Raw genomic sequence first — 25,002 nt, forward strand, 5'->3', positions numbered from 1 at the left:
ACCCCCGGTGTGTGTTGGGGTGGGAGGCTGTGGTGTGACCCCCGGTGCGTGTCCCTAAGGGGTTGTGCCACGTCCCGGGGTGGTGGGAGGGGGACGTGGCCTGTCCGGGCTTGTTTGGGATCGGGGGGCGACAGTGTGCCATGGCCAGGGGTGTATTAGGGGCTGGGGGGGTCCCCCGGGCTGAGGCTGCGGGGTGACCCCCTGAGGCTGCGGATGGTGATGTGTCCCCGGGGGTGGTGGGCGTGGGACCCCAGTGTATCCTCAGGGTGATGGGCTGGGGGCTGTGTGTGTGTCCCCAGGGACGGTGGACTGGGGGTCACGGTGTGTCCCTCGGGGGGTGGTGGGCTGGGGGCTGCAGCGTGACCCCTGGTGACACTGGGCGGGGGGGCCGCAGTGTGACCCCGAGGACAGCGGGCCAGGGGTTGTCGTGTGTCCCTTGGGACGGTGGGCTGGGGCCGCAGTGCCCCCCACCAAGGGGGTGCATTTTGTCCGCTGGTGATGCTGGGCTGGGGGCTGTGTTTTGTCCCCTGGTGATGCTGGGCAGAGCTCCAGGGCGTGTCCCCTGGGATGCTGGGACGGGCTCTGCATCCCGGGAGCACCAGTGGTTGCTGTGCCCAGGGTGGAGCATAGCCAGGGCTGTGTGGGGCCCTGTGCCCAGGGCTGGGGCTGGGGCTGTGCCAGGAGCAGGGGTCCTGCTCCCAGCGGGGTTCTGGGGTCCCCAAGGGGCAGCAGGCTGGGAGGAGACAGTTTCTGGAGGATATCACTGTAATGGCTGTGCTTGTTCTTGCCCCTCTCTTCCTCTTGCCATGGCAGCACTTGGATGTTCCAACGCTCAGATCTGTAAGTCCTTCCTCACATGTACTGTACAGCACTGTGTGCTTGGCAATTTGGGCTGGGAACAAACATCCAGCTCACGCCCTCCAAGAAGTGTGTGTGTGTTTGGTTGTACTTCACAAGTGAGCTTGTGTGGTGGGGCTGGGCATTCAGAGCTCCCAGAAATGGCAGCCCAGAGCTCCACATTCACCAGGGAGCTGCAGGATGCAGATGCTGGAGGCAGGAGCAGCACAGGCTCCTCACTGTTTTCTCAGTGTTGGGCTTCTCCCAAGTTTGAAAAGGCTTCAGACAACACCAGGGCTGTTTGGAAAAGCCATGGTGTGATGCTGTTGTTGGTGTTTTCTTGCTGAAATGTTCTCCTTGGGCCTCTCTTACAAGAACCCCGTTCTGCGTTTGCAGGGCCTCAGTGCTCGGCAGCAATGGCAAAGCCTCAGAGCAAGGATTCCGGGCTGAAGGAGAAATTCAGGAACCTCCTGGGGCTGGGAACATCCCGGGGAAGTTCCAAGTCGTCGGAGGGCAAGCAGACAGAGTTTATCATCACCGCAGAAATACTCAAGGTGCGAGAAGTGAGCGGAGTAAAGGTGGGGAAGGTGCCTGGGTCACCCGAGCTGAGGGATCAGGAGGGCTTGCTCCTCCTCCTTGCTCTTTTGGCTCACAGTCGCTCTTGGATCATTCCCTCTCCTGATCTCTCAGCTCACTCTCTAGTGAAATGGATGTAAAAATCACCTACTTTGCAGCTCCAGCATTTTAGTAGCATTTATCCAGTGTTTGAATATTTTGGAGATACTTGATAGGATGGTGTTGTCTCACAAGGTGTTTCCCTGTTCCCCTCTTTTCTATACTCTGTGCCCAATGAAGTCTCTGTGGTGACATTCTGCACAAGCTGGGAACTCTTTCTGTTTTATAAAAACCTTACAGTTCTGTGAAAAGTAAAAATAAAATAAAATAATTGATTCCAGTAATTGGTACAGCAAGTCTGTAAGTAGAATAGTTGGCACACAAGGAGGAAAACACAAAAAAGGAGGAAGGAGACCAGAATTCCTTCTCCCCTGGGAGAAAGGGGTGTTTCTAGTGGGATAAATTGTTGGCTTATTTCTCCATTTCTTTCCAGGAACTGAGCATAGAATGTGGATTGAGTAACAGGATACGAGCAATTGGACAAATTTGTGAAGTGGCAAAAACCAAAAAAATTGAAGAGGTAAGTTCCAGAGTAAGAACTGAATTCCAGAGTGAGTAACTAAAGAGGTAAGTTCCAAGAGTACTGGAAAGAAGGAAATTTAAGCAGCAGCTTTTAATGTATCATAAGAGGCTCCTGTAGTCTAGACTGCCTTTTAAAATTGACAATCCCAGGGGCTGGTTTGTGCTGTCCAGAGCTGTAAGAGGAAATAAGTCTTGTCCAACCTACCAGCTCTGGAGCAGAGAGGATGGAGCTGATGGGCTTCCTGGACTGACTGGAGAGACAATGCTGTGAATATTGAGGGCAGTTTGTGGAAGATGATGTTAAGAGGGGTTTTCTATCTCCTTCTGGCTGCTAATAAGCAGCCTCAAATTGTTTTTGAACTCATCTGGTGGATGGGTGGAGGTTTCTGCACAAACCTTCCCACTGAAGTGAGTGAACGAGGAACTTCAGTTCCTGGGGTGCAACTTGTCACGTAGGACGGGGTTTGGTGTCTCATGGGGTTTCATCCCTAGATTCATTCATTCATTCCCATAATTAATGACTGACCTACTGGCTAAAGATGCCAGGAAAAGCTGAGCTTTCCTGCTGTGTCCTGTGTTCCCAGCACGCCGTGGAAGCCATCTGGAAGGTGGTGGCTGACATGCTGCAGCCGGAGCGTCCGGCCGAGGCCAGACACGCTGTGCTTCACCTGCTCAAGTCCATCGTTCAAGGACAGGTGAAAACAACCAACCTGGGGAAGAAACACTGACTTAAGCTGGGGTTTGTGCAGAGGAGGAACGTAAAAAATGCTGGGTGTCTCTTTTCTACGAGTTTTTGTATTCCTTATTTTCGTTGCGCTTCGTAAATGGGAAGAGGAAGTGTTTTAATTTAAGTCTTGGTTTGACCTCGTAGCAGAACTTTTCATACAACTCGTAGAAAGCTTTTCTGGTTTGGGGCAACATTCTTGAAAAAGAGGAAATAATTTGCGTTAAGTTCAGCATAATTCAGCAAATTTTACATGGTCTTTGCCCAGACCTTCTGGTCCCAGCCTGCAACTGGTTTTGATGTTTCAGCATGTTAGGTATCCAAGAGGTTCTGGGTGAGACGCTTCTCTAGCCTGGCCAAGTTCAGCATACTGTGAATTCTTCAGATTTCACAATGTGCTGCACAAACATGAGGCTGGATTAGCTCAAAATTGTAGTTTTCAGTGTTCTGGAAAAGCAGGGGTGGGTGCTTATGAAAAGAGTAGGCATTGGTCCAATACAAAAATATCATTTCAAGCATGAAGATTGCTGATGTAAACCTTGATAATGTCCAAGCCTTAACCCCCTCCCTTTTTTTCTTTGAAGGGTGAGAGATTAGGGATCCTGAGAGCCCATTTTTTTAAGGTTATTAAGGACTATCCCTCCAATGAAGACTTGCACGAGCGGCTCGAAGTGTTCAAGGCTCTGACGGAGAACGGACGATACATCACCTACTTAGAAGAAGAGCTGGGTGAGCACTGTCCCTCCCCCCCCTCAATTTGGTGGGAATAAGTCAAGGGACAGACATCCAGTGATAAGACAAAAAGGCAGTGATATCATTTCTGGGTAGAAAGCATGTTGTAACAGGCTTTTTCTTTCTTTCTTTAGCTGATTTTGTCCTACAGTGGATGGATGTTGGTTTGACTTCTGAGTTCCTCCTGGTTTTAGTGAACCTGGTGAAATTCAATAGCTGCTATCTGGAAGACTATGTAGCTGACATGGTCCAGTAAGTTGGTTTTTTAACTCATTTGTGCTAATTCTTGATAAATTAGAGGAGAAAGTTGTAGATCAATATAAAGCATTTTCTTAATCCAATCTGGATTTGTTTCATTCCAGGCCATACCTGACATTTCTGACAAATATTTGATTTTCAGTTCTTCCAGTGTCCAGATCTGTTTTAGTTTAACTAAATGTTCTTTTCCTGTTTCATGGGGCAGACCTGGTTGCATTGCTTAGTCTCACAAAGGGCCTGTGCTGTTGCATTAGTACAGACCTGCTGAGTTGCATTTAAATGCCACTTTAACTTTATAAAGAGGTTGTAGTGCTCAGTGTCTCAGAGAGTGTTACCAACATTGCCACAGGAAGGGGAATGATGAGTTAAATAACATGGCAATTAACCTGTCTGTTTTGGCTCTTTGTAATTTGCCTAAAATCATATGAAGCAAGCAATTAAAATTAAATGTTCTTTCCTAACAGCAAGATCTGCCTCTTGTGCATTCAGACTTCATCATCTGTGGACATAGAGGTCAGTGGTTTGTGTCTCTTTTTGTACTTTAGAATTCTTTGAAATTCTTTGTGGCTTCTACAAACAAAATCAGATCATCAGACTCTTGGTTTATTCTCATCTCTCAAGAGAGCTGATACAAGATTTTACTATTTGTAAGCCATTGGATCTCACACACCAATAATAACTTTATTTGTTTTAAACCAAACAGAGCATTGATCAATTCGATACATTTCGAATCAATTTTTCAACAGAGCTTTTTAGAGAGGAAAAAAACCCAAAAATACCTTCACCCTTTTTGACTTCCAGAGGATTTTGTGGGTCTACCAATGAGCATTTAACCTGCTTTGTTGGCAGAGAAATGTGTAACCATTTTGTCTTTCCCTTTCTCAAAGATTTCCTTGCAAGTCCTCGACGCAGTTGTTTGCTACAACTGTCTGCCCTCCGAGAACCTGCCCGTGTTCATCATCACCCTGTGCCGGACCATCAACGTGAAGGAGCTCTGTGAGCCCTGCTGGAAGGTCAGAACCTCCTGCCTGCTTTGTTTTTTTGGTGGATTCACTGTTTTGGCCTCACGGATGAAGTGTCAGTCGTGCCTGTGCACCTCTGCTGTCAACTTCAGTTTGGTTTTAAGGGTAAATTAAAAATTGCTGAAGTATTAATGGATCAGCATGTTGTTAGTGTGAGTCCTGCCACGTCCATGGAGTTCACCCCTGGGCTCCTCTCAGCTGATGTGACAGGTTTCTGTCGTGGCATGGAAAAGGCTGGACACATTTATTTACCAAACACAGCACAACTGGCCAGCTAAATACACATTTAGGCACTGAGTGTTTTAACAAGTGGATATTCAGGTGTTCTCTTTGAATTTGCAGCTCATGCGCAACCTCTTGGGAACTCACCTGGGACACAGTGCCATCTACAACATGTGCAGGATCATGGAAGACAGGTAAAGGAGGAAAAACTCCTCACAAACCCAAGGAGTTCAGTAGAGATCCTGTTGAGATAGGTGGGGAGTCAGCGACCTCAGTACAAGAAGCTGAAGGTTCTGGTGCTTAGAAATTAATTCCCTTCCTAGTTAATTAATCAATTCCCAGCAGTTATGCTGCTGAAGTGCTCATTTTTGGGCCTTTCTGAATTGAATTTTGCTCTGTTTAAAGTTGTGGTGGAGGATTTTGGGCTTTTCATGTTTGTCAACCACCGTGTGAGGCCCTGATGTGTAAGAGCTGGGAATTCCTGTTGGGGCAGCGTGTGTTCCTGTTGACTTTGTGAGCTCAAATGATTGTAGTGTGGTCTGAAACTTGCCTTCCCTGTGTTCTCAGAGCCTACATGGCAGATGCAGCACTGCTGAGAGGGGCCGTGTTCTTCGTGGGGATGGCTCTGTGGGGAGCTCATCGCCTCAATTCCCTCAAGAACTCCCCAACTTCGGTGCTGCCTTCCTTCCTCAAGGTAGGATGGGGATGCTGGGGGAACTTTTAGGTCAGTTGTACAAATTTAGAACAAAAAAATATGGTCCCCTACACCAGAGATCTTTGTAGGCCCAGAAGATGAGAAGGAGAAATTGGGTGCAGGGTGAAGCAGGGGGAAACAGTGAAACAAGAGGGTTTAAGTCCGAAGCTGAGGAATCCTCCTGGAATATCTTTTTTGGCCAGAAGAGCAAAGTCTGAATTCTTTTTAGCAAATATCTACATTGTGGGTACTTAAGCTTAAAAAAATAAAAACAAAGCAACAACTTTCACTCTTCCCAGTGTGTGGTACAAAAAGTGAGGGGCAGTGTCTTCAGGGACAGCCTCAGAGCTCTCAAAACTTCCTCATCCAGGTGCCTCAAGCAGGAATTACTGGCTTGAACTCCTGTGTCTGCCTGTAGGATGGGGCTGTGTTTGACATCTGAAAATCCAGCTGAATGCAGAGTGCAGAAATCCTCTGGAGAAAACAGTTCTTTGCTGTGTCCTTTGTGTGTAGGGACTTGAATATATTTATCTCAGGCCTCCAGGCTAATTTCCTAATTAATAAGGCGTGTTTCATTTGAATTAAGAGGCTTTCTGAGCACTACTTTCCAGCTGTTCAGTGACTGAAATGCTTTGTGTCCCAGGCCATGACGTGTCCCAATGCAGTTGTGTCTTACGAGATAGTTCTGTCCATAACACGCCTGATAAAGAAATATGGGAAGGAGCTGCAGGCTGTGACCTGGGATATCCTTTTGGACATCATGGAGCGACTGCTGCAGCAGCTGCAGGTGGGTGTTGAGCCTGGCTTGCTGGGCTCTCATTCCAAAGGCTTTGCCATAGGTTTTTTTGCAAGTTACTCTCCTGTTTCCACGCTCCAGTGAACTTGGAAGCTTTAGCCCAGTTCTCACTGATGTGCTTCTCAACTGAGTTTTCTGTTTGCATTTAAAATTAACACTTTCCAGTAAGGTGGAACTCTTTCATGGATGGTTTTATCTCTGTTTCAGAGTCTGGAGAGCCAAGAACTTAAGTCCATTGTACATGATCTTTTGACTACAGTGGAAGAACTCTGTGAGCAGAATGATTTCCATGGTTCTGAAGAGAGATTTTTTGAGCTGGTGGAAAAATGTGCTGATCAGAGACCAGTAAGGCTTTATTAATGTCCTCCTTTGTTGCCAGTTGAATCTATTCTGTTACAGCTTAAAATTTGGGAGTCCTAAAATAGCAGATGGTCCGAAAATCCCAGCAAGGACTTCCATGAGCCTTTTCTCGGGGTGGGGTTGGGAGAATGGATATATTGTGTCTGTTTATACACTAAAAGAATAATTCTTGATCTTTCCATGAAAGGAATCTTCTGTATTAAACCTGATAACATACAGAGCTCAGTCCATCCATCCTGCCAAAGATGGCTGGATTCACAACCTGCAGCTGTTAATGGAGAGATTCTTCAGGTAGGAAATCATAACTTTGTGAGCTTCTTTTTAAGAAGCACTTTGAAGTGTTTCTTGCCACCTTTTCATGTTAGAGAATTTTGTTTTCTGAAGTTCTAACGTTCTGAAGTTCCAAGTTAGTAAATGACAGCTTAGAAGTGTGGTAGTCCCAGGGCACAGTACATGAAAGGATTTATTTGACAGGATAAAAGCTTTCCACTAAGTTATTTATGGTGCTTTTTTCCCCCTTTATTTCCATTGGATACTACTCCAATTAGCTTAGGCAGTTGTGTTCCACTCCACAGCACTTTGTAGTTCAGACACCAAACGAGATTTTCCTGTTAAGCATCAGGATTGCATATGGTTATTCAGTATCCCAGTTATCTGGTTTTGAATTGGTGCTCCTGAAAGGGTTCTGTGCTCTAAAACATCAACATGCAGCAATAACAAACTTGTGTCTCCTCTGTGAAATGCTGCCAAAGAGCAGCTCTTCCTCAGTGCCATGTGTTTGGTTTTAAATTCGCTCACCAGAGCACTTGTTCTTCTGACATGTGCTTCCTGGTTTGGATTGGAAATGGGTGAACTGCAATTACAGGTCTCCAGAAGTAGTGAAAGCTGAACTGGGATCTGAATTTCCAATAGTTCTTGAATCTGATTTTGTGTGTAGGGACATCAGCTGAAGGCTCAGCTGATCTCTCACTGTTATTTGTTCCAACTCTGAAGTTTCTTATTTTACTTTACTTTCCTTTTCCCTCTTCCCTAAGCATCAACAGCCTTATTTGACTCATTCTGAATTTGCTTTTCCCATTTTAGGAACGAGAGTCGTAGTGCTGTTCGAATTAAGGTTCTGGATGTCCTGTCCTTTGTGCTGAGTATTAACAGACAGTTCTATGAGGTGTGTGTTTACCTGTTTCTGATGATCACCTGTGATGTCTCAGGTGGGAGGGAAGGGTCACATTTCCAGGTGGGGAAATCCTCTCTGCTGGGGAGGGGATGCACAAAACTGTGCTTGAAATCTTGCACCCACAGCTGACAGCAACATGTCCAGGCTTATGAAGGTCTGTCCTCTTGCAGGAGGAGCTGATAAACCTGGTGGTGATCTCTCAGCTGGCTCACATTCCAGAGGATAAAGACCACCAGGTCCGAAAACTGGCCACTCAGCTGCTGGTGGACCTGGCTGAGGGCTGCAACACCCATCACTTCAACAGCCTGCTGGATATCATAGAGAAGGTGAGCAGCAGGGATGACCTGCTGTGGGCTTTCCTGACCTTCCAGGATGGAAAGAAAGGAAAGATGTGCTGCAGATTTAAACCACGTGTTACTTTTCTTTTTGAAAGGTGGCTGCACATTCTCTCTCATCTCCTTCTGAACTGGAAGAGAGGGACTTGCTGTCATATTCAGCTTCTCTGGAGGATGTCAAAACAGCAGTTCTTGGGCTCCTGATAATTCTTCAGGTAAATGCTCCAGAGCATTAAACATATTGTTCATAATAGTCTTCTGCTGGACATGGCTTTTGAGATAACTGTTCCTCCACCATTAAATATTCTGACTTTTTTTTAAACTATATAATGTGTTAACTGTTGTTTTGGTCATTCCTTTTGCTTTTGGATGCTGTGGGGCTGTTTGCTAAATGTTTTACTTTCTTAATTTCCATTATACAAGGATTACGAGCACATTTTCATGTGGAGAGCAGATGTGTTCGTAAATTAGCAGAAAAGAGGAGTTCATAACCTTGAATAGATTCATTGTGTTTGGTTGGGGTGTTCTGAGCCGTGGTTAAGCAGTTGTGAAGAGCAGGTTGTTCCTGCCAGTGCCCCTCTGGAGCAGACAGGGTTGCTCTGGAGTCCGCAGAGGTTCTTTCCAGAGCCATCTGTTCATCTTGCATTCAGGATCGAGTTTTTGCTGCGTTTCTCTTGGGATTCTCAGTGCAGACACACATTTCTGGCTGGGTAACAAGTGTCCTTCTGCTGTGTGTGTGTGTCCCTGGCAGACCAAGCTGTACAGTTTACCCTCCAGCCACGCCATGCGGGTGTACGAGATGCTGATCCAGCACGTCCAGCGCCACTACATCTATTCCTACAGCCTGCCCGTGGCCAGCAGCATCAGGCTGCAGGTAGGAACAGTCCCCCCTGCTCCCAGGTCCAGAGCTTTGTGCTGTCTGGGGAATTCTTAGCTGGCAGGTGGGGTAGGTGTGTTCTAGACCTTGCCAGATGTAGAATGAAATGTTTCTTGGCTCATAGAAGTGTGTGAATGTACTGCCTCCTGCAGAACTAGCTGAGGCATCTCTTAAAAATCCCTGTGTACTTGTAAAAAGGTCACATTTATTCTGATGAATGGTGCTCACACCAAGAACAATATACTTTTTTTGTTGCATGACGTGGATTTTTACCTTAGTCTTGGCATACTGCTCATTCCTACTCTGAAAACACTGATTTCCTCTTCTTGTCAGTAACATTCATCACACTTGCCCCTGGGAACACTTGCCCCTATCTTAAAAATCCCTGTATAATTGTAAAAGGGTCGTGTGGGGAGGTGGGAGAGTATTCCCCTGGCTTGGGGTTTGATTGACTCAGGTGTCTTCCCTGTTCCAGGTATTTGATTTCCTGCTGATGCTCCGAGCTGACTCCCTGCACCGCCTTGGCCTTTCCAACAAGGATGGAGCAGTGAGGTTCAGCCCTTACTGCCTCTGTGATTTTGTGTAGGTTCCTCATTGTGTTAAGCAAAAGAATCCCAACATGGTTTAGGTTGGAAGGGAAGCTCATCTCTTTCCTACCCCCTGCCGTGGGCAGGGACACCTTCCACTAGACCAAGCCCATCCAGCCTGGCCTTGAACACACCTTAATTGACTTGTTTATTTAAAAAGAAGCCCTGTTTTTCAAACTGTTTGGGGTTTTTTTGCATGAGGTTAATGGCCCATCAGTAGCAATCTGCAGGTTTTCTTTATCTTCCAAATCCTAGAGCAGTTACAATTTAGGATTGTCTGAACCAATAACTCTTTGGTAAATTGTTCTTACAAATCACTTGCCTGCAGGGCTCTCAATCTCAGACGTGAAATCTATGTTCCTGCTCACAAAACTTCACAAAACTATTTGCAATTTCCTGCCTCAAACCAGTTTTCACATTGAGTTTCAATCTGATGATTTGTAAAAATCTGATTATTTTTAATGTTATGGCTTGTCTAAAGTACTCTGTGTAACACACCCCAAAATATACCTTTCTAAATTTGCTACAGGCCTGGATAGAAAAATCCTTCACCTGACCAGACATACTCATTGCTGTCTTCTACTGGGCAATCCTGGGTTTTTTTTAATTAAAAATGCAATTTATATTATTGTTTGGTCTTTAAACTGGCTACCAAATAGGGCAGCACTGTAGTTTACATGAATAGTAACCTGTTCTGAGCTTGATTTTACGTCACATTACATGTATTTTTCTCCCTTTCCATGTTGTAGAGAGGCAGAGAAGAGGGCTGCTGACAAAAAGCCCCCTGGCACACTCTCTCCACCCTCTGGCAGCCCCAGTGTGCCTTCCCAAAATGCCACCATCCGGATTGGGCATCTTCCATACTCCATGGTCTTCGGTGTCCTCCTGCAGTGCCTGAAGCAGGTATGTCCACCCTTGTCATCTTTGTGTCCCCTTAAACTGGGGACAGCTGGCTGGGGAGTTCTACCCCAAAATATCTAAATAAGGTCTGAAAAGCGATTTCTTCTCCTTCTTGGCCAGAGTCTGAGTGTGACTGTGAAGCTTCACAGCCACCAGTGGGAGCAGCAGTTCAGCTCTTCAGAAAATAAGCACACCTTTCATTTCACTGCTTCAGAGCAGACAGGGGCAAAAAAACTGTGCTTGTTAAACAAGATTAAACAAGTCATCCTGTTTCTGAAAGGGCATTTGAAAGTTCCATCCTGCTGGAGGTTTTTTGAGAATTGATGGATGTTTTGGTCACTAATAGGCTGTAAATATAAATTGTTCCTGAGGGTGGAATTGGACACGGTTCTGTGTGAGGGGTTGGCTGGCTCTGGAAGCTAATTTGTGCTGGTGCTTAAGAGAATTGAATTCTGGCTCTGTCTTGTTGAGCTCTGCCAGATCTGGATACAATTTCTCTTCCAGTTCGTGGTGCCAATGTTGCACCTAGAGCTGGGTGACAGACAGGGAGAAACTTGTGACAGCTAAATGCCGCTTCTTTTTCTGGAGCTGCCATGACAAGACCCACATCTGCCTAGGAAATGACACGTTGTCTGGAATTTGATTGATCTTACTTTCAGACTGAACTGAAATCACACAAAAATTTCAACTTTAGCGTTTTCTTTCTTCGCAGGAGACAGACTGGAAGGTGTTGAAGTTGGTTCTCAACAAATTACCCGAATCCCTGCGCTATAAAGTGCTGTTTTTAACCTCTCCCTGTAACATTGACCTCCTGGCCTCTGCGCTGAGCTACATGGTAATGCCACTGGGGCACAGTCACCATGGCCTTGGTTTGCTTGGGAGTTGGCTGGGGTTTGTTTTTAGAGTGTTTTTCTGTCTGCAGTCTAATATTTTAAAGATGAGCAGGCTGTTTGTCAATCCTCACTGACCTTCTCTCTTGTGAGGGTTGTTTTAGGTACAGAGTAGGTAATAATGAGTGTTCTTTATATATATATATGCACATGTGTGAAAAGGCAGCTATGGAAGTGCCTGTCTGCTGCCTTTTAGAGAGTGTTTTTAGTGTGCAGTGCCCTGAGTTGCTGTGATGTATCAGCTCACAGACAAGAAGACCACAGACAGGCTCCACGGAACCCCCGAAGGCTTTTCCCGCACGGATTTGCACCTGGCTGTGGTCCCAGTGCTGACAGCATTAATATCTTACCATAACTACCTGGACAAAGCTAAGCAGGTATGGGGGAGGTAGGAGGGTGTAAGAGTTTGGGGCCTGAGCCTGTAGAGAGAGCATTTTCTGTATGAGCTTATTAGGAGACAGAGAGGAAGACAGCACTGCCCTTTGCTGTTGGGAAAAGCTGCATCTGCTGAATTTGGGGTGGGATCAGGGGGAAAAAGTACTTTGCTAACTCCCTGTGGGATTAGCTGCCTGGTCAGGTGGATTCACTGCTCACCTGTTCCCCCTTGCACTTTACTCTCTGCAGTAAGACCGTTAGGACCCCAAAATTCTGCTGAATCAGAAGCTTAAATATTAATGTCTAAACTATCTGCTTGATTAAAGTCCCACGTTAAGATTTTGACCTATAATATATGGAGCACTATGCAAGGCTCTGTGTTAGAATTCCAGTGTGTCAGACAGGCCTTGCAGGCTGTTCTGGAATGCTGACTGGAGTCAGGAGATGGTGCAGCAGGGATTTTCTGTTTTCCTGTGTTAAGGCTTTGTTTCCTGCCCCCTCTTGCAGCGTGAGATTGTGTATTGCCTGGAGCACGGGCTGATCTATCGCTGTGCCAACCAGTGTGTGGTGGCACTGTCAGTCTGCAGTGTGGAGATGCCCGACATCATCATCAAGGCACTCCCTGTCCTCATAGTCAAATTAACCCACATTTCTGCCACAGCCAACATGGCAATCCCTCTCCTAGAATTCCTGTCAAGTAAGTTGTGGTGTTCTTCTCCTTTTGATCTTCTGTAGTTGTGTTGTTTGCACTGAATAAGGGTGTTCTGGTTGTGTTGGTCATATGGAATGCACTGTAATGGTTTCACTGATGCCCTTGCTCCATCCTCAAGACATAAATGTTTGATCAGCTCTTGTTTGTTACTGGTTTTCTGTGTAAAGCACTGGCACTGAAGAGAGAGACATGCTCTGTATAGTGCAGCCATAGTGCTGGAAAACACAACTGTGCTTTCTCCTCCTTGATGACGTTGTTCCATCGTGCTGCTTCCATGTCGGCCGATCATTTAGAAGAAACAAAATAATTCAAATTAAACTTGAGCTGAGATGTTGAATAGTTTGTGTTCAGTCCTCACCTGTGTTGGTTTTCTTGTTGAACTGTTCCAGCTCTGGCCAGGCTGCCTCACCTGTACAGGAACTTTGCAGCAGAGCAGTACGCCAGCGTGTTCGCCATCTCCCTGCCCTACACAAACCCCTCCAAGTAAGGCCACAGCAAATGTGCTGCTTCCTCCTCTCTAAAATTAACTGTGTGGAGATGCCTTTCTTGTAGTACTTGGCTCAAGGTTATTTATAGGATATTGCTCATTCAGGTGTCTCCAAGCTTGTCCTGAAGAAGGGACATTTCTTCCCTGTGAGGGTGGTGAGGCCCTGGCACAGGTTGCCCAGAGAAGCTGTGGCTGCCCCATCCCTGCAAGTGTCCAAGGCCAGGTTGGACGGGGCTTGGAGCAACCTGGTCTAGTGGAAGATGTCCCTACCCATGGCAGGGGGGTGGAATGAGATGATCTTTAATGTCCCTTCCAACCCAAACCATTTGAGGATTCCGTGATACGATTCTCTGACGTGGTCACCTTGGACAAAATACTTGTTTTTCTTGAACAGAACTTTTGAGGTTTTTTTTTTTCTTTAGAGTAGGGAAAGGATGAGGTCTGTTTCTCAGGTTGAAACACGCAGCATTAAGCTCTGGAGGTGTTTCTGCTGTTCCAGGTTTAACCAGTACATCGTTTGCTTGGCCCACCACGTCATCGCCATGTGGTTCATCCGCTGCCGCCTCCCCTTCCGCAAGGACTTCGTCCCCTACATCACCAAGGTAATGGGCACAACTCAGTCCAGGAGCACAGAGTGAAAGGGATGGCTTACAAACTGATCTGAGGACTTTAAAGGTCCTGTTTGAAGCAGGAAAAAAAATCTGCTTTTCTTCTCAACATCTCTTATAAAACTGCCCGTGAGCTCTCGTGCGTCGGCTTGGGATTGCAGACTTTGAGCTGCCCCTTGTGGCCACTGACACTGTCCCCTCTTGTCCCCACGGGCAGGGTTTGCGCTCCAATGTGCTGCTCTCCTTCGATGACACCCCTGAGAAGGACAGCTTCAGGGCTCGCAGCACCAGCCTCAACGAGAGGCCAAAGAGGTAAATCCCCTTGGAGCCCAGCAGGGCCTGTGTTCCCTGCTCTCTGCTCACACCCTTCCCCGTGTTCCTCTGAAGGAGGCTGGGGCTGGTTATCCAAAATGTGTCAGTGCAGTAAGCAAGGAAAGTAAACCTCTTTAGGTCAGGGGATTGGGCCAAGACGAACAGGTTGGTGGGAAGTTGGGATCAAACCAGGCCTGGAAGCCTTTGCAGTGAGGTGTGGGGCTTTGTGGTGCTAGTTTTTGAAAATCAGCAGTTCTTTCAGGTTGATGTGTGTCAATAACAGGGTAGGGTGGTACCAGAAGGAACAGAATCCCATGTTCATGTGGATTGTGTGAACTCCTTTCATAACTGATCTGTAACGACTGATTTTTAAATGATTGCCAGAGAATTGGTTGTGATCAGCAACCTGGATAAATTAGAGAGCTAGTGCTGTGTTTTTCCATGATGTTCCCTGTCAGATCAATGCACTGGCTAGCACAAAGCTGCCTTCTGTCTGTCTGGATGTCCTGGTCCCTTTTTATTTTTTAATTTTGAAGCCCTCATGTCAGTTTTGGCAGAGCCTCTAATTAGAAGTCAGAGCGTATCTTGCCAGCAATCTTTCAGAGTAGCCTTTTGCATATTCCTTGGAAGGCATTCAGGGTTTGTCCAACGTCCTTTTACCTGCAGGGATTACCTAAATTGGTTCACTTAACTTGCTTCAGTGTTCTGAGCAGTGAGCACACGGTGGCATCTGAACCCTGGAAAGTGCCTCTACTTTACCTGCAGGGCTCAAGGAGAGTCTTGCACTGAAGAAACACCATCCCTGCCCTAATGCTGCAGCTGTAAACCCTGTGTTGTGTTTCGTCTCTCCCACCTCCTCCTCTTTCATCCAGAAACTTGGAAGAGAAGCCTTTTGACACTCATCTCTCCAATTAGAATTTCAACTAATCTTTTTTTTCCTTTTTTTCCCCCCAAAAAACCCTGTTAAATTCTACCAGGTTGGAATACTACTGTATCTAAAGGCTTTTGCTGGATGACTCAGGCAGCGACCTGAAGCACTGGAATGGCAGGATACCACTGCCTTTGGGTCTGGCTGAGCTTGGGTTCTGGCCAGGGGAGAGAGGAAATGGCTTGGAGCAGATACATTTCCTTGCTTGAGAAGCTTCTGTGCTTGGTTTTGTCTCCTTAAGCCCAAAGAATGAGCATTCCCAGGCCCTAGCTGAGGTACTGGGTGTTCCAAGGGATCACGATCCCAATGGTTCCCAGGGCTTCTGGGTGTCCTGATGCTGGTGGAGGTGATGGTTTCCCAATGTGAGCCTCTGCTCTCTGCAGCACATCCCCAGTGGTGGCCAAAAGTGATCTGAGAGAGGTTGTAGGGAGAAGGACGGATAAATTCTGCTCCCTGCAGGTGGCAAACTGAGATGTAATAACTCACTGAAAGGAGGATGGCAAATAAACTGTGGTTAGAAAGAGCCAGAGGGGTTAAGTCAGTGTCTGTATTTTACACACGGGGGTGGGAGCTGCTGGACCAACTGTTCTGTCCAAATTAGTGCCAAGCCTGGTGAGCATCTCAGTGACTAATTAAAGTGCCTCTTAGATCTTAATTGCTGTCACCTCCCACATGTGGTTGGCACTTGACAGTGTGAACACTAATTTCCTCTCTGTTCCAGCTGAAAGTCAAGTGGGTTACCTGGAGCCCCTGGAATTAAGCAGCTGGTTTGGCAAAGGAGCATCACAGAGCCAAGAGCAGCCAAGGGGATGTTTGCTGGCTGTGCAGTGTGGGAAGGGTCTCGTGTGGGTGGGTTGAGTGTCCCCAGTGCCTCGAGCTGAGCTGGGGAGCACCTCTGAGAGGCCCTGGGTGTGTTGTTGCTGGGATAAAAGCTCAGATTTGAGCCAGGCCTAGCAGAGACAGAGATGGGTGACGTGTTCCTGTGCCTCTTAGAAAAACCTGCTCCTGCCTGGTGTAGGTAAAGCACTTTGGGATCTGTGGAAGTCCTCAGGTGTTTGGTTGTGCTGAGATGATGAGCTGGGGCAACACAAGACGTGGTTGAACTGCACAAAACTTCTCAGCCTTGAGGAGTTTGTGCCCAGTGAGCCCCCAGGTGCCTTTGGTGAACAGCTCAGTATTCCAACTCTCATTTCAACCAGTTTTTTTCTTTTAACTTGTACTAATTTCATTTGTTTTGTAGCACATTTAAAAATCTTGTTTTCAAAATGTGGTTTGTCTTTTTAATGCTTTCGGCTCTGCTTGTTTGTACGTTTTAATTTTTTTTTTGTTTCCCTTTTTTTTTCTCCCCTTTTTCTTTTTTTTTTTTTTTTGGCATTTGTTTTTATTTTCCATCACCCTGCCGGGATCCCCTCAATATTGACCCTGTGACTGTGACCTTTCAACCTACATCCCTACAATGATTTCCTCCCTTCCTGTGACCTCTTTTGGGGGCTTGGTGCTTCTCCACATAGTAGTTTAAGACTAGCCAAAAATGCAAAGCAAGGCTTGAATAACTCTCCTCCAGTGAAAGAGCTGAAAGAACCCTCTGCAGTTGATGCCTTCCGGTCCCGCAGCATCAGTGTGTCTGAACATGTGGTCCGCAGGTAGAGGCACTTTAAATGGGGGCAATCCAAGAGCAACTCGGCCCTTGGAGGTTTTCCTGCAGGGGTGTGGGTGGTAGCAGGGGGGATTTGCATGTGGGATGCTTGCATGACTCTGGTACCCAACCAAAATCTGGCCTCGGCCCCAGCGAGAGGTTTCGGGTGTCCTGTGGCTTCCCAAGGTGGGATGTTGGGCTGTCACATCACACCCTCTGTGTGTGTGTGTGTGGTTACTTTGCCACGTTCTCTGGTGCTGTAGTGATGAAAAATTGTGGTTTCATAAAGTAAAGATGGTGAAGGGGGGGAAAAAAACCAAAAAACACCCCGAAAAACCACCAAAAAAAAGAGGAAAAAGGTTGCATTCTGTGCAAGTGAGGGATCTGGTTACAACTGACTAAACCCTGAGCCTTCCAAGTAGTGACTTGTCCCACTTTGGGGACACTTTGGAAGCTCTGCAAAGTTATATAGAGACCTTCCTCCCAGCCTAGAAGGAACAGTCCTGGCCTCAGTTTAGGATTTGTTGGTTGAGGCAAAGGAGCTGATGGAAGTATTCAGGTCTCCAGTAAGATGCCATGAAAACCTGAATTTGTCCTTCCACAGAGCAGCTCCCATGGAGAGCTGTTGCTTTCACAACTAAAGAAAACAAGATTTGATTTCAGACACTGATCTGATTGATTTGACAAGATTTGATTGCAGACATTGATCTGCTCCCATGAAAGATGAAACAGTTGATGCCAGTTTTTAAAACGTATTTCTGGATCACTTCCCTCGAGAGTTAAACTGCTGTTGGTTTTAATTCTGAACCTGAAGATTTGTACCTTAATCTGTAGGATTGCTGTCAGTGGAACTTAATTTTCTGGTTTGGTTTTTTTTTATTTTTGACTATATATGGCATGTGGGGAGAAGAGACCAAAGTGACTGAGTTGCAGATATAATTCTGACGCTTCATTTGATGGAAGAAATTCTTCCCTGTGAGGGTGGTGAGGCCCTGGCACAGGTTGCCCAGGGAAGCTGTGGCTGCCCCTGGATCCCTGGAAGTGTCCAAGGCCAGGTTGGACGGGGCTGGGAGCAACCTGGGTTAGTGGAAGGTGTCCCTGCCCATGGCAGGGGGTGGAATTGGATGATCTTGAAGTTCCCTTCCAACCCAAACCATTCCAGGATTCTGTGATTCTCTGACATCCCCATTAATCACTGGGTTATTTTTTTCTCTTGTATTTATGTATAAGTAGTAGCAACTAAAAATTCAGTTAATTACCATTGATGATGCCAAAGAAATTGTCATGTCATAAAAAAATTTGGCTGTACTTCAGCTTAGTTTGTATTACCATGGCATAAGGAGTTTCTTTGTAAAATACTGCAGTCCAGCCTGCTACAGAAACTGGTTTAAGCTGCCTTGTTAACTTGGCTGATTTGAAGGCCAATTTCCTGTTCAGAGTGCAATTTTTTTTCTATTTCAAGTTAAATTAGGTTTTACCTAGCTATTGAATCTGGAGGGGAAAAAAGCAATATACAGAAGAGATGCAACAGAGAAAAAGCAAACCACTGGATTAAATCTGGAGTGCCTCAATTTCTGGCTCATGGGCAACATTCTGCCTGGGAAGCTGGTGCTGGTTCAGGGGATGCTTACCCTCAGCATAGATTAGTGAACTCAGAGCATGGTGCTGCCACTCACTCCTTGCTTGGGGCACTTGCCCATGGGCCACCAACATCAGAGGGCACTGGCCAGCTGACTGACATTGGAGTGTTCTCAGTCTCTCCAGATAAAATACGCTTTCTGCAAGGGCAGGCAGCGAAGCACAACATGAGGCTGATCCAAAAATGTGTTGCTATGCCCTGGATTTGGTGCCTGGCCTCCTCTCTGATCTGGCACGTGCATGTGTGGCAGGGTCTGTGTCCTGCTGTCTGTGGGGTGACAGGGCCCAGCATCCTGCAGTGTGATCTGTCAGTCGGAAACATTCTCTTCCAGCCGGATCCAAACGTCCATCACCAGCTCGAGCCTGGGCTCTGCAGATGAAAATTCAATGGCTCAGGCTGATGACAACTTAAAAAACCTCCACCTGGAGCTCACAGAGACCTGCCTGGACATGATGGCTCGATACGTCTTCTCCAACTTCACTGCAGTGCCAAAGAGGTAACGGGGCCAGTCACTGACCACGGGAGAGAGGGGTTGGGTTGGGGATCAGATTTCACCTCCTTAGTGGAAGATTCCTGTGACATGTTGGGATTCTGGCAGGCCCAGGCTCTGAAGCCTTTCCTGACTGATAAAATCTGGCTTGGCTAAAGAGGAGGTTACATGAGAGAAGACTGGAGAAGAGAAGGCTCCAGCGAGACCTTAGAGCCCCTTCCAGTGCCTAAAGGGGCTCCAGGAGAGCTGGAGAGGGACTTAGGACAAGGGATGGAGGGACAGGACAGGGGGAATGGCTTCCCACTGGCAGAGAGCAGGGTTAGAATTCTTCCCTGTGAGGGTGGGGAGGCCCTGGCACAGGTTGCCCAGAGAAGCTGTGGCTGCCCCTGGATCCCTGGAAGTGTCCAAGGCCAGGTTGGACAGGGCTTGGAGCAACCTGGGCCAGTGGAAGGTGTCCCTGCCCATGGCAGGGGGTAGAATTGGATGATCTTGAAGGTCCCTTCCAACCCAGACCATTCCATGATTCTGTGAAGTCCATTGGAAACAATCAGCCTTTGTCTCAGCCTGGAACTGTCTGAAGGAGATGCCTTGGAGGCTCTGGGAGCAGTGCTTTGTTTCGTGTCCTTGCTGGATAGTCACAGTCTGTGCTGCAGAAGGTCATGCATTATCCTGATGGATAATGTGTGTGTTGCCAGCCAAGGGGAATGGTACAAATGCTGTATAAAGAAGGAAAGCAGGCAGGTTCTCCTGCATGGTAAATGAAATCTGCTCTGTTCTCTGCCTCCTGAGGAAGGTCTTCATCACAAGTGTGTTCCCAGGTCTCCCGTGGGGGAGTTTCTCTTGGCTGGAGGGAGGACGAAGACGTGGCTGGTTGGTAACAAGCTGGTGACCATCACTACAAGTGTTGGAACAGGGACAAGGTCCCTGCTTGGCCTGGACTCTGGAGAGTTCCAAAGCCCCACAGAATCAAGGTAATTTTTGCTCCTATTTCTAGAAGTTTCCACCTAACTTTAACCTAACCCACTGTTGCAGTGCATCTTTTTAGTTTTTCCTCCTGTTAGACGAGGGGTGTCTTATTTGTCCAGCATGACTGATTCGTCTCAACATCACCAATAATCTTCTTTTCCCACAGCTCAGACCCTCTTTTGCAAGTGAGACAGACTAAAGAAGCTCCAGCCAAGCTGGAATCTCAGGCTGGGCAGCAGGTTTGCAGGAGCTCTCGCAACAGAGTCCGATCCATGTCGGGTGAGTTCCTGTCCTGGAGTCTCTCTGCCATCCCTGCATTCATGTCACAGGTCTAAGTGTCCAAGTGCCTCCTGTGGCTGAGCTGTTTTGAGGCTCTGGACCTGTCTGGTGTTTAATAATGAGCAGGTGGGGCTCCTCCTGCTTCCCTCTCCGTGCAGGAGAGCCTTGGTGATCACAGAAGTTGGTTTAGGGGAAACAGGGGGAAGGTAAAATTCCCTTGGGTTCCTGGCATGGTTTAACACCAGTTGGCAGCTAAGCCCCACCCAGATGCTCCCTCAATCCCCTGTGGTGGGATGGGGAGAGAATTGGAAGGAGAAAAGTAACAAAACTTGTGGTTTGAGAGAAGAACAGTTTAATAATGGAAATAAGATAATAGTAATAGTAATAATTGTAATAAAAAGGAAAATAAAAACTGGGGCAGTTCCCAATATTGTGCATGCAGCTGCTGGAGGATCTTAAAAGCCTTATTCCTGAGCTGGTTTGGGGGCTGACTCTCTCTTGGTTTGTGTCTGTCCTGCCAGGTGGTCATGCCTTACGTGTTGGTGCCTTAGACAGCTCAGGCTCCCATTTTGCCAGTGGCTCCACCTCCCAAGGGACACAGGGCCCTCCTGCTCCTGCAGCTCGCTCAGAGAAGGCTAATCCTGCTCCACAGACACCCCTGCAGAAGGAAAAAGCAAACCTGGCTGCCTATGTCCCACTGCTGACCCAGGGGTGGGCAGAGATCCTGGTGCGCAGACCCACAGGTACGACCCTGAGTGTGGGGGGAGATCCTGGACCTGGGGAGAAACCAGAGCATGGGGGAAGAATAATCCATATTTAGTTGTGTATGGCTTGCTCTTCATTGCTTGTTGCCTTTTGAAACTGTAGAACCATGGAATGGTTTGGGTGGGAAGGGACCTTAAAGGCCATCCAGTTCCACCCCCTGCCATGGGCAGGGACACCTTCTACCAGCCCAGGTTGCTCCAAGCCCTGTCCAACCTGACCTTGGACACTCTCAGGGATGGGGCATCTACAACTCTGAGCAGCTGCACAGTGGTATTTGCTCTTGGGGAAGGAACAATGACATGTTCAGGGTCAAAATTCTTGAACACTGGTTATGTTCCACGACATAACAGGAGTTATCTCTTTCAGCTGAAATCTGCTTCACAAGAAAACAACTGACCTGGTATCATTAATTAAAATACCTGAGTGTTTTGGATGACTTTGGGGAATCTGCTGTAGTAATGAGTTACCAGGGATGGGTTTTGAAGAGCTTGGGGTGAGGTGCAGAGCACAGGGAGGAGGAAATGAATCAAGTGATTCTGCAGAAGAACCGAGAGCTTGGTCCAATTTGATTTTGATTTGCAAATTGCAAAAACAATTGTGCTTTTCCAGCCTGAGCTGGGAATACTCAATACCCTTCCCTGATTTTCCCTCCCAGGTAACACCAGCTGGCTGATGAGTCTGGAGAACCCGCTCAGCCCGTTCTCCTCAGACATCAACAACATGCCCCTGCAGGAGCTCTCCAACGCCCTCATGGCTGCAGAGCGCTTCAAGGAGCACCGGGAAACAGCCCTTTACAAATCCCTGTCCGTGCCCTCCTCCAGCCTGGCCACGGGAACAGCCAAACCCTCCCTCCTGCAGCGCTCCAACACAGGTGAGAGCTGCGGGCAGGGAGCCTGGCCCGGGGGGAGCTGGGAGGCTGCAGCACAGCTGGGAGCATGAGGGATGCCAGCAATGAGGAGGGGAATCAGTTCTTGTCCCTGGGAGTTTTCAGTGAAAAAACTCCCTTCCTCCCTGCCTCTGCTGCTCCGGGGGCAAAGCACCTCTCTGTTAAAGAGAAGGAAAGAGGAGTCCTGGAGCTTCCCGGGAGGAGTCGCGTGTTCCCTGTGTTTCCAAATGCAAATGAACAAAGTCATGGATCTGTTCCCTCTTCCACTTGCTTGGGGCTGATCTGGGCATCCCACTTGTGGATGGATCTTTCCATGCAGTGTTTCCATTTCCATTTGTCTTCAGTATGGGAGTCTGTGTCGGGCACTCAGAGCTGCAGGTTCCTGGGGGAAGGGCCTGTTCCCAAACCTGGCCAGCCAGGATCAGGTAGATGCCACTGGCCTTGACAGCAGGAGATAACCAGAATGCAAATCCTGTTGGATTTATCCACCTCTGAAAAGGACTGTTCAGCCTTTAGTTGAACCACTTGAGTTTCATTTGCTGCCTTTCTTTTAACACAGTGGCCGAGGATTTTCACTCAATTTGTTTTGGTGCTAGTTCAGCTCCTAAAAAGCTGTTAATGTTGGGAGATTAGTGCTGACCCACAGCTTTTAAAGCTGTCTGTAATCCCTGCTCATTATCTTATCAATGATGCCCACACTGAGGCTCTGAGCACTGCTGGCACCATCCGGACTGAGCAGTGCTACCAGCAGAGAAGGCTTTGCTGGGGAGCAGGGAGATGGATTGCCTGGAAACCTGGTAAAAATGCCGGTTTTGAGGTTTGTTTTAAACAGGGCAGGGTACGATTGTAGGATTTCAGAAAGTGCAAACACAAAATTGGAGTAAAACTCAAATTATCATCTCTTAAAACCAAAAAAATTTAAAGTCTTATCTGTGAACACTTATCTGTGAACCTACAAATGTGAGGTGTACAGGAGCTAAGTGATGAGCTGAAAGCACCACCTGAATGCCACTCCTGTGCCAGTCTGAGAGAGTCATTCTGGCCACATCCTTGTTAACATCTCCAGTAGACTTGCAGGAGCTGGCTGGGAATGACTGGAAGAAGTTTTGCTGTCAGACTGTCCCGTGCCTGTTGTTCTGCCTCTTCAGAGGTTAAACCTTTGTGAGTCTTTACCTGTGTTTCTGCTCTTCTGGGGGTTTCAAAATGATCTTGTGCCAAGAGTGTGTAGGTCAGGAGGGGCTCAGCCTGGTTTCCTGTGAGTCCTGGGATATCAGGAAGGAATTTTCTGTGTCTAAACCTCACCAAATGTGTTCTGCAAAGGGAGCAGTTGGAGCCTGCACTGTTGGATGTGTTTATGCCTCCCTTATTCATGTTGAGACCTTGTACCCCTAAAATACCCCTTTGGCATCTAGTGAGCTTATCCCAGCTTGTTCTTTCCTTTGTTTCATTTATTTATTTATTTGTTTTAAAATAGGCTCTTGGTTACATTTTGAACTCTGTGCTTTTTTAATTTTTTTATATTTTTTATTTTCATATAGTCTCTCCTTCCTTTTGATGTAGCTGCTCACTTGATTTCCCTTTGCAGTGGCCTCTTTCTCTTCCATGTACCAGTCCAGTTGTCAAGGGAAGTTGCACAGGAGCATATCCTGGGCAGGTATATTTATATATCTTTAAGGAAAAAAAAAACAAACCAACAAACAGTATTGCCATAGAAGAACACCTCTGATTCATAGAAAATGTATCCCTCATCCCTCATTTTCCCCTTCCATGTCTCCTGTCTGTCCCCAGTCTCATCACTCTCAACAAATGGGATCTTGACTAGCATGAAGAAGTCCAAGCCAGATCCAACATTTGCAAGTGCAGACAGTTTCCTAAAGAAACTTTGGTTTTAGCTGGGGTGGCCTGTGAGTCCTGAGGCAGAGTGTTAAACGACCTGTCTGGGTGCCTTGATTAATTGAATTCTTCATTTTCAGCTTCAGTTTACAATTGGCTTTGTGTTCTGCTCAGAGTAAAAGCTCCCACTTGTGAGAAGAGCAGCAGGACAGGCTCCCCTGAAATGGAGTCCTTGGCTGCTCAGCCCACAGGAATCTGCCAGAATTGGACACAGAAAGATATGAAAGAAAAATATATGATTTTTTTTGAAATATACGTAAAGTTTGACACTAGCATGGATGGTGGTTAAGAGTATTATAAATAAAAAATATATCAGCAGAAAACCTGCTAAATTCTACCTTTTAGAGGCTCTATAACAGTGTAAAATCTCTCTCCACTTCAGTAAAATTGATTTTGTAATTAAATGAAGTGGAGATCAAATTACACACCTTATGAGCACAACACCTGCATTGCTTTGATAACCTGCAGTGCTTTGTGATTTTAATTAGAGGGTTCAAATGTCTTTCTGCCTCTTTCCTTCACTGGAAAACTCCCTGTAGAGCACTGGGGTGTTCTGAGCTGCTGGTGGGTGTTGTCAGAGGCCTCTCAAAGCAACACAAAGCTGCTGCAGTTAAATATTTTTCTGCACTTCTCTCTGCTCCTGTTATTCTCTTCCCACCTAAAGAATAATTAGTGCTTGGGTTATTTCAAAGCACCAGCAATCTTGGCAGAGGTGTAAGAGGGAAGCTTGGAAGCACTGGCTATGTGCAGGTGTGTTCTGGCTTGGACAGCTAACCAGATCAGCACGTTGTTTTGGTTCCTTTTGGTTTGTTTTGTATTTTTTAGAAGGTTTGTGTGTGCAATGCTAACTCTTAATTGCTTCTTTGAAATAACTTTGGTCCTGCGAGCTGAAATCAATCCAGGAAAAGCTGCTTTAGTGATTTTTCTTTGTATTTTTTTAATTTTGCTGATTTTCTTTTTTTTTTTTTCCTTTGTGTGTGTGTGCTAATTTTTGGTTTTATTATTATTATTTTGGAAAACAAATCTTGGCCTTTCAGATTGGTCTTCCAGTCCCTTGTGTGCATAATGGGAAGCCTCCTGTTCTCCAGCCTTTTCCTCAGGACAAAAAGCAAGGCCAAGAGGAGCCTTTGGTCAGACTCATCCCTGTGGTCAGTGCCTGGAGCAGATCCCACATTAAATCCTCCATGTAGGCAGGGATTCCAAGGAGTTTTCTTGTCAGTGTGGTTCCATCCCCTGTTTGTCTGAGCAGGTGCCACGTGCAGCTTCGCTGCAGTGCCCGTGTCACTCCTGCTCCTGTCCTTCCACATGTTCAGGGCTGAATTGTTTTGCTTCTCCTGAGATAAACCAGGAAAACTGCCAAACTGCAAGGAAATGGCTCCTAGGAAAATTTCTTATCTCCTTCCAGGCCTCAAGGCACAGGA

General features: G+C 46.8%; 1 protein-coding gene across 7 annotated transcripts in view; it reads left to right on the forward strand.

The window, feature by feature from the left end:
- The window catches only part of TSC2 (TSC complex subunit 2), a 33,115-nt gene that overhangs the window by 391 nt on the left and 7,722 nt on the right, over positions 1–25,002 (forward strand). The window contains exons 1-32 of one of the 7 annotated variants that reach the window (XM_027684018.1): positions 712–840; positions 1,234–1,391; positions 1,946–2,032; positions 2,619–2,729; positions 3,343–3,487; positions 3,625–3,742; positions 4,213–4,261; positions 4,636–4,761; positions 5,113–5,186; positions 5,560–5,686; positions 6,330–6,473; positions 6,690–6,827; positions 7,030–7,133; positions 7,926–8,007; positions 8,187–8,342; positions 8,450–8,566; positions 9,103–9,225; positions 9,704–9,810; positions 10,565–10,718; positions 11,428–11,550; positions 11,848–11,982; positions 12,488–12,677; positions 13,082–13,175; positions 13,679–13,781; positions 14,005–14,099; positions 16,539–16,670; positions 18,634–18,798; positions 19,611–19,763; positions 19,925–20,037; positions 20,559–20,780; positions 21,458–21,673; positions 23,274–23,342. In XM_027684018.1, coding sequence (XP_027539819.1) covers positions 807–840; positions 1,234–1,391; positions 1,946–2,032; positions 2,619–2,729; positions 3,343–3,487; positions 3,625–3,742; positions 4,213–4,261; positions 4,636–4,761; positions 5,113–5,186; positions 5,560–5,686; positions 6,330–6,473; positions 6,690–6,827; positions 7,030–7,133; positions 7,926–8,007; positions 8,187–8,342; positions 8,450–8,566; positions 9,103–9,225; positions 9,704–9,810; positions 10,565–10,718; positions 11,428–11,550; positions 11,848–11,982; positions 12,488–12,677; positions 13,082–13,175; positions 13,679–13,781; positions 14,005–14,099; positions 16,539–16,670; positions 18,634–18,798; positions 19,611–19,763; positions 19,925–20,037; positions 20,559–20,780; positions 21,458–21,673; positions 23,274–23,342 — 3,964 coding nt within the window. In that variant the 5' untranslated portion in view covers positions 712–806. Of the gene's footprint in view, positions 1–711; positions 841–1,233; positions 1,392–1,945; positions 2,033–2,618; positions 2,730–3,342; positions 3,488–3,624; positions 3,743–4,212; positions 4,262–4,635; positions 4,762–5,112; positions 5,187–5,559; positions 5,687–6,329; positions 6,474–6,689; positions 6,828–7,029; positions 7,134–7,925; positions 8,008–8,186; positions 8,343–8,449; positions 8,567–9,102; positions 9,226–9,703; positions 9,811–10,564; positions 10,719–11,427; positions 11,551–11,847; positions 11,983–12,487; positions 12,678–13,081; positions 13,176–13,678; positions 13,782–14,004; positions 14,100–16,538; positions 16,671–18,633; positions 18,799–19,610; positions 19,764–19,924; positions 20,038–20,558; positions 20,781–21,457; positions 21,674–23,273; positions 23,343–25,002 lie in introns of those variants that run through there. The other 6 variants (XM_027684019.1, XM_027684020.1, XM_027684022.1 and 3 more) reach the window with 6 other exon arrangements.

Source organism: Neopelma chrysocephalum, unplaced genomic scaffold (assembly GCF_003984885.1).
Source record: "Neopelma chrysocephalum unplaced genomic scaffold, ASM398488v2 Primary Assembly neopelma1_65b, whole genome shotgun sequence".
NCBI lineage: Eukaryota > Metazoa > Chordata > Aves > Passeriformes > Pipridae > Neopelma > Neopelma chrysocephalum.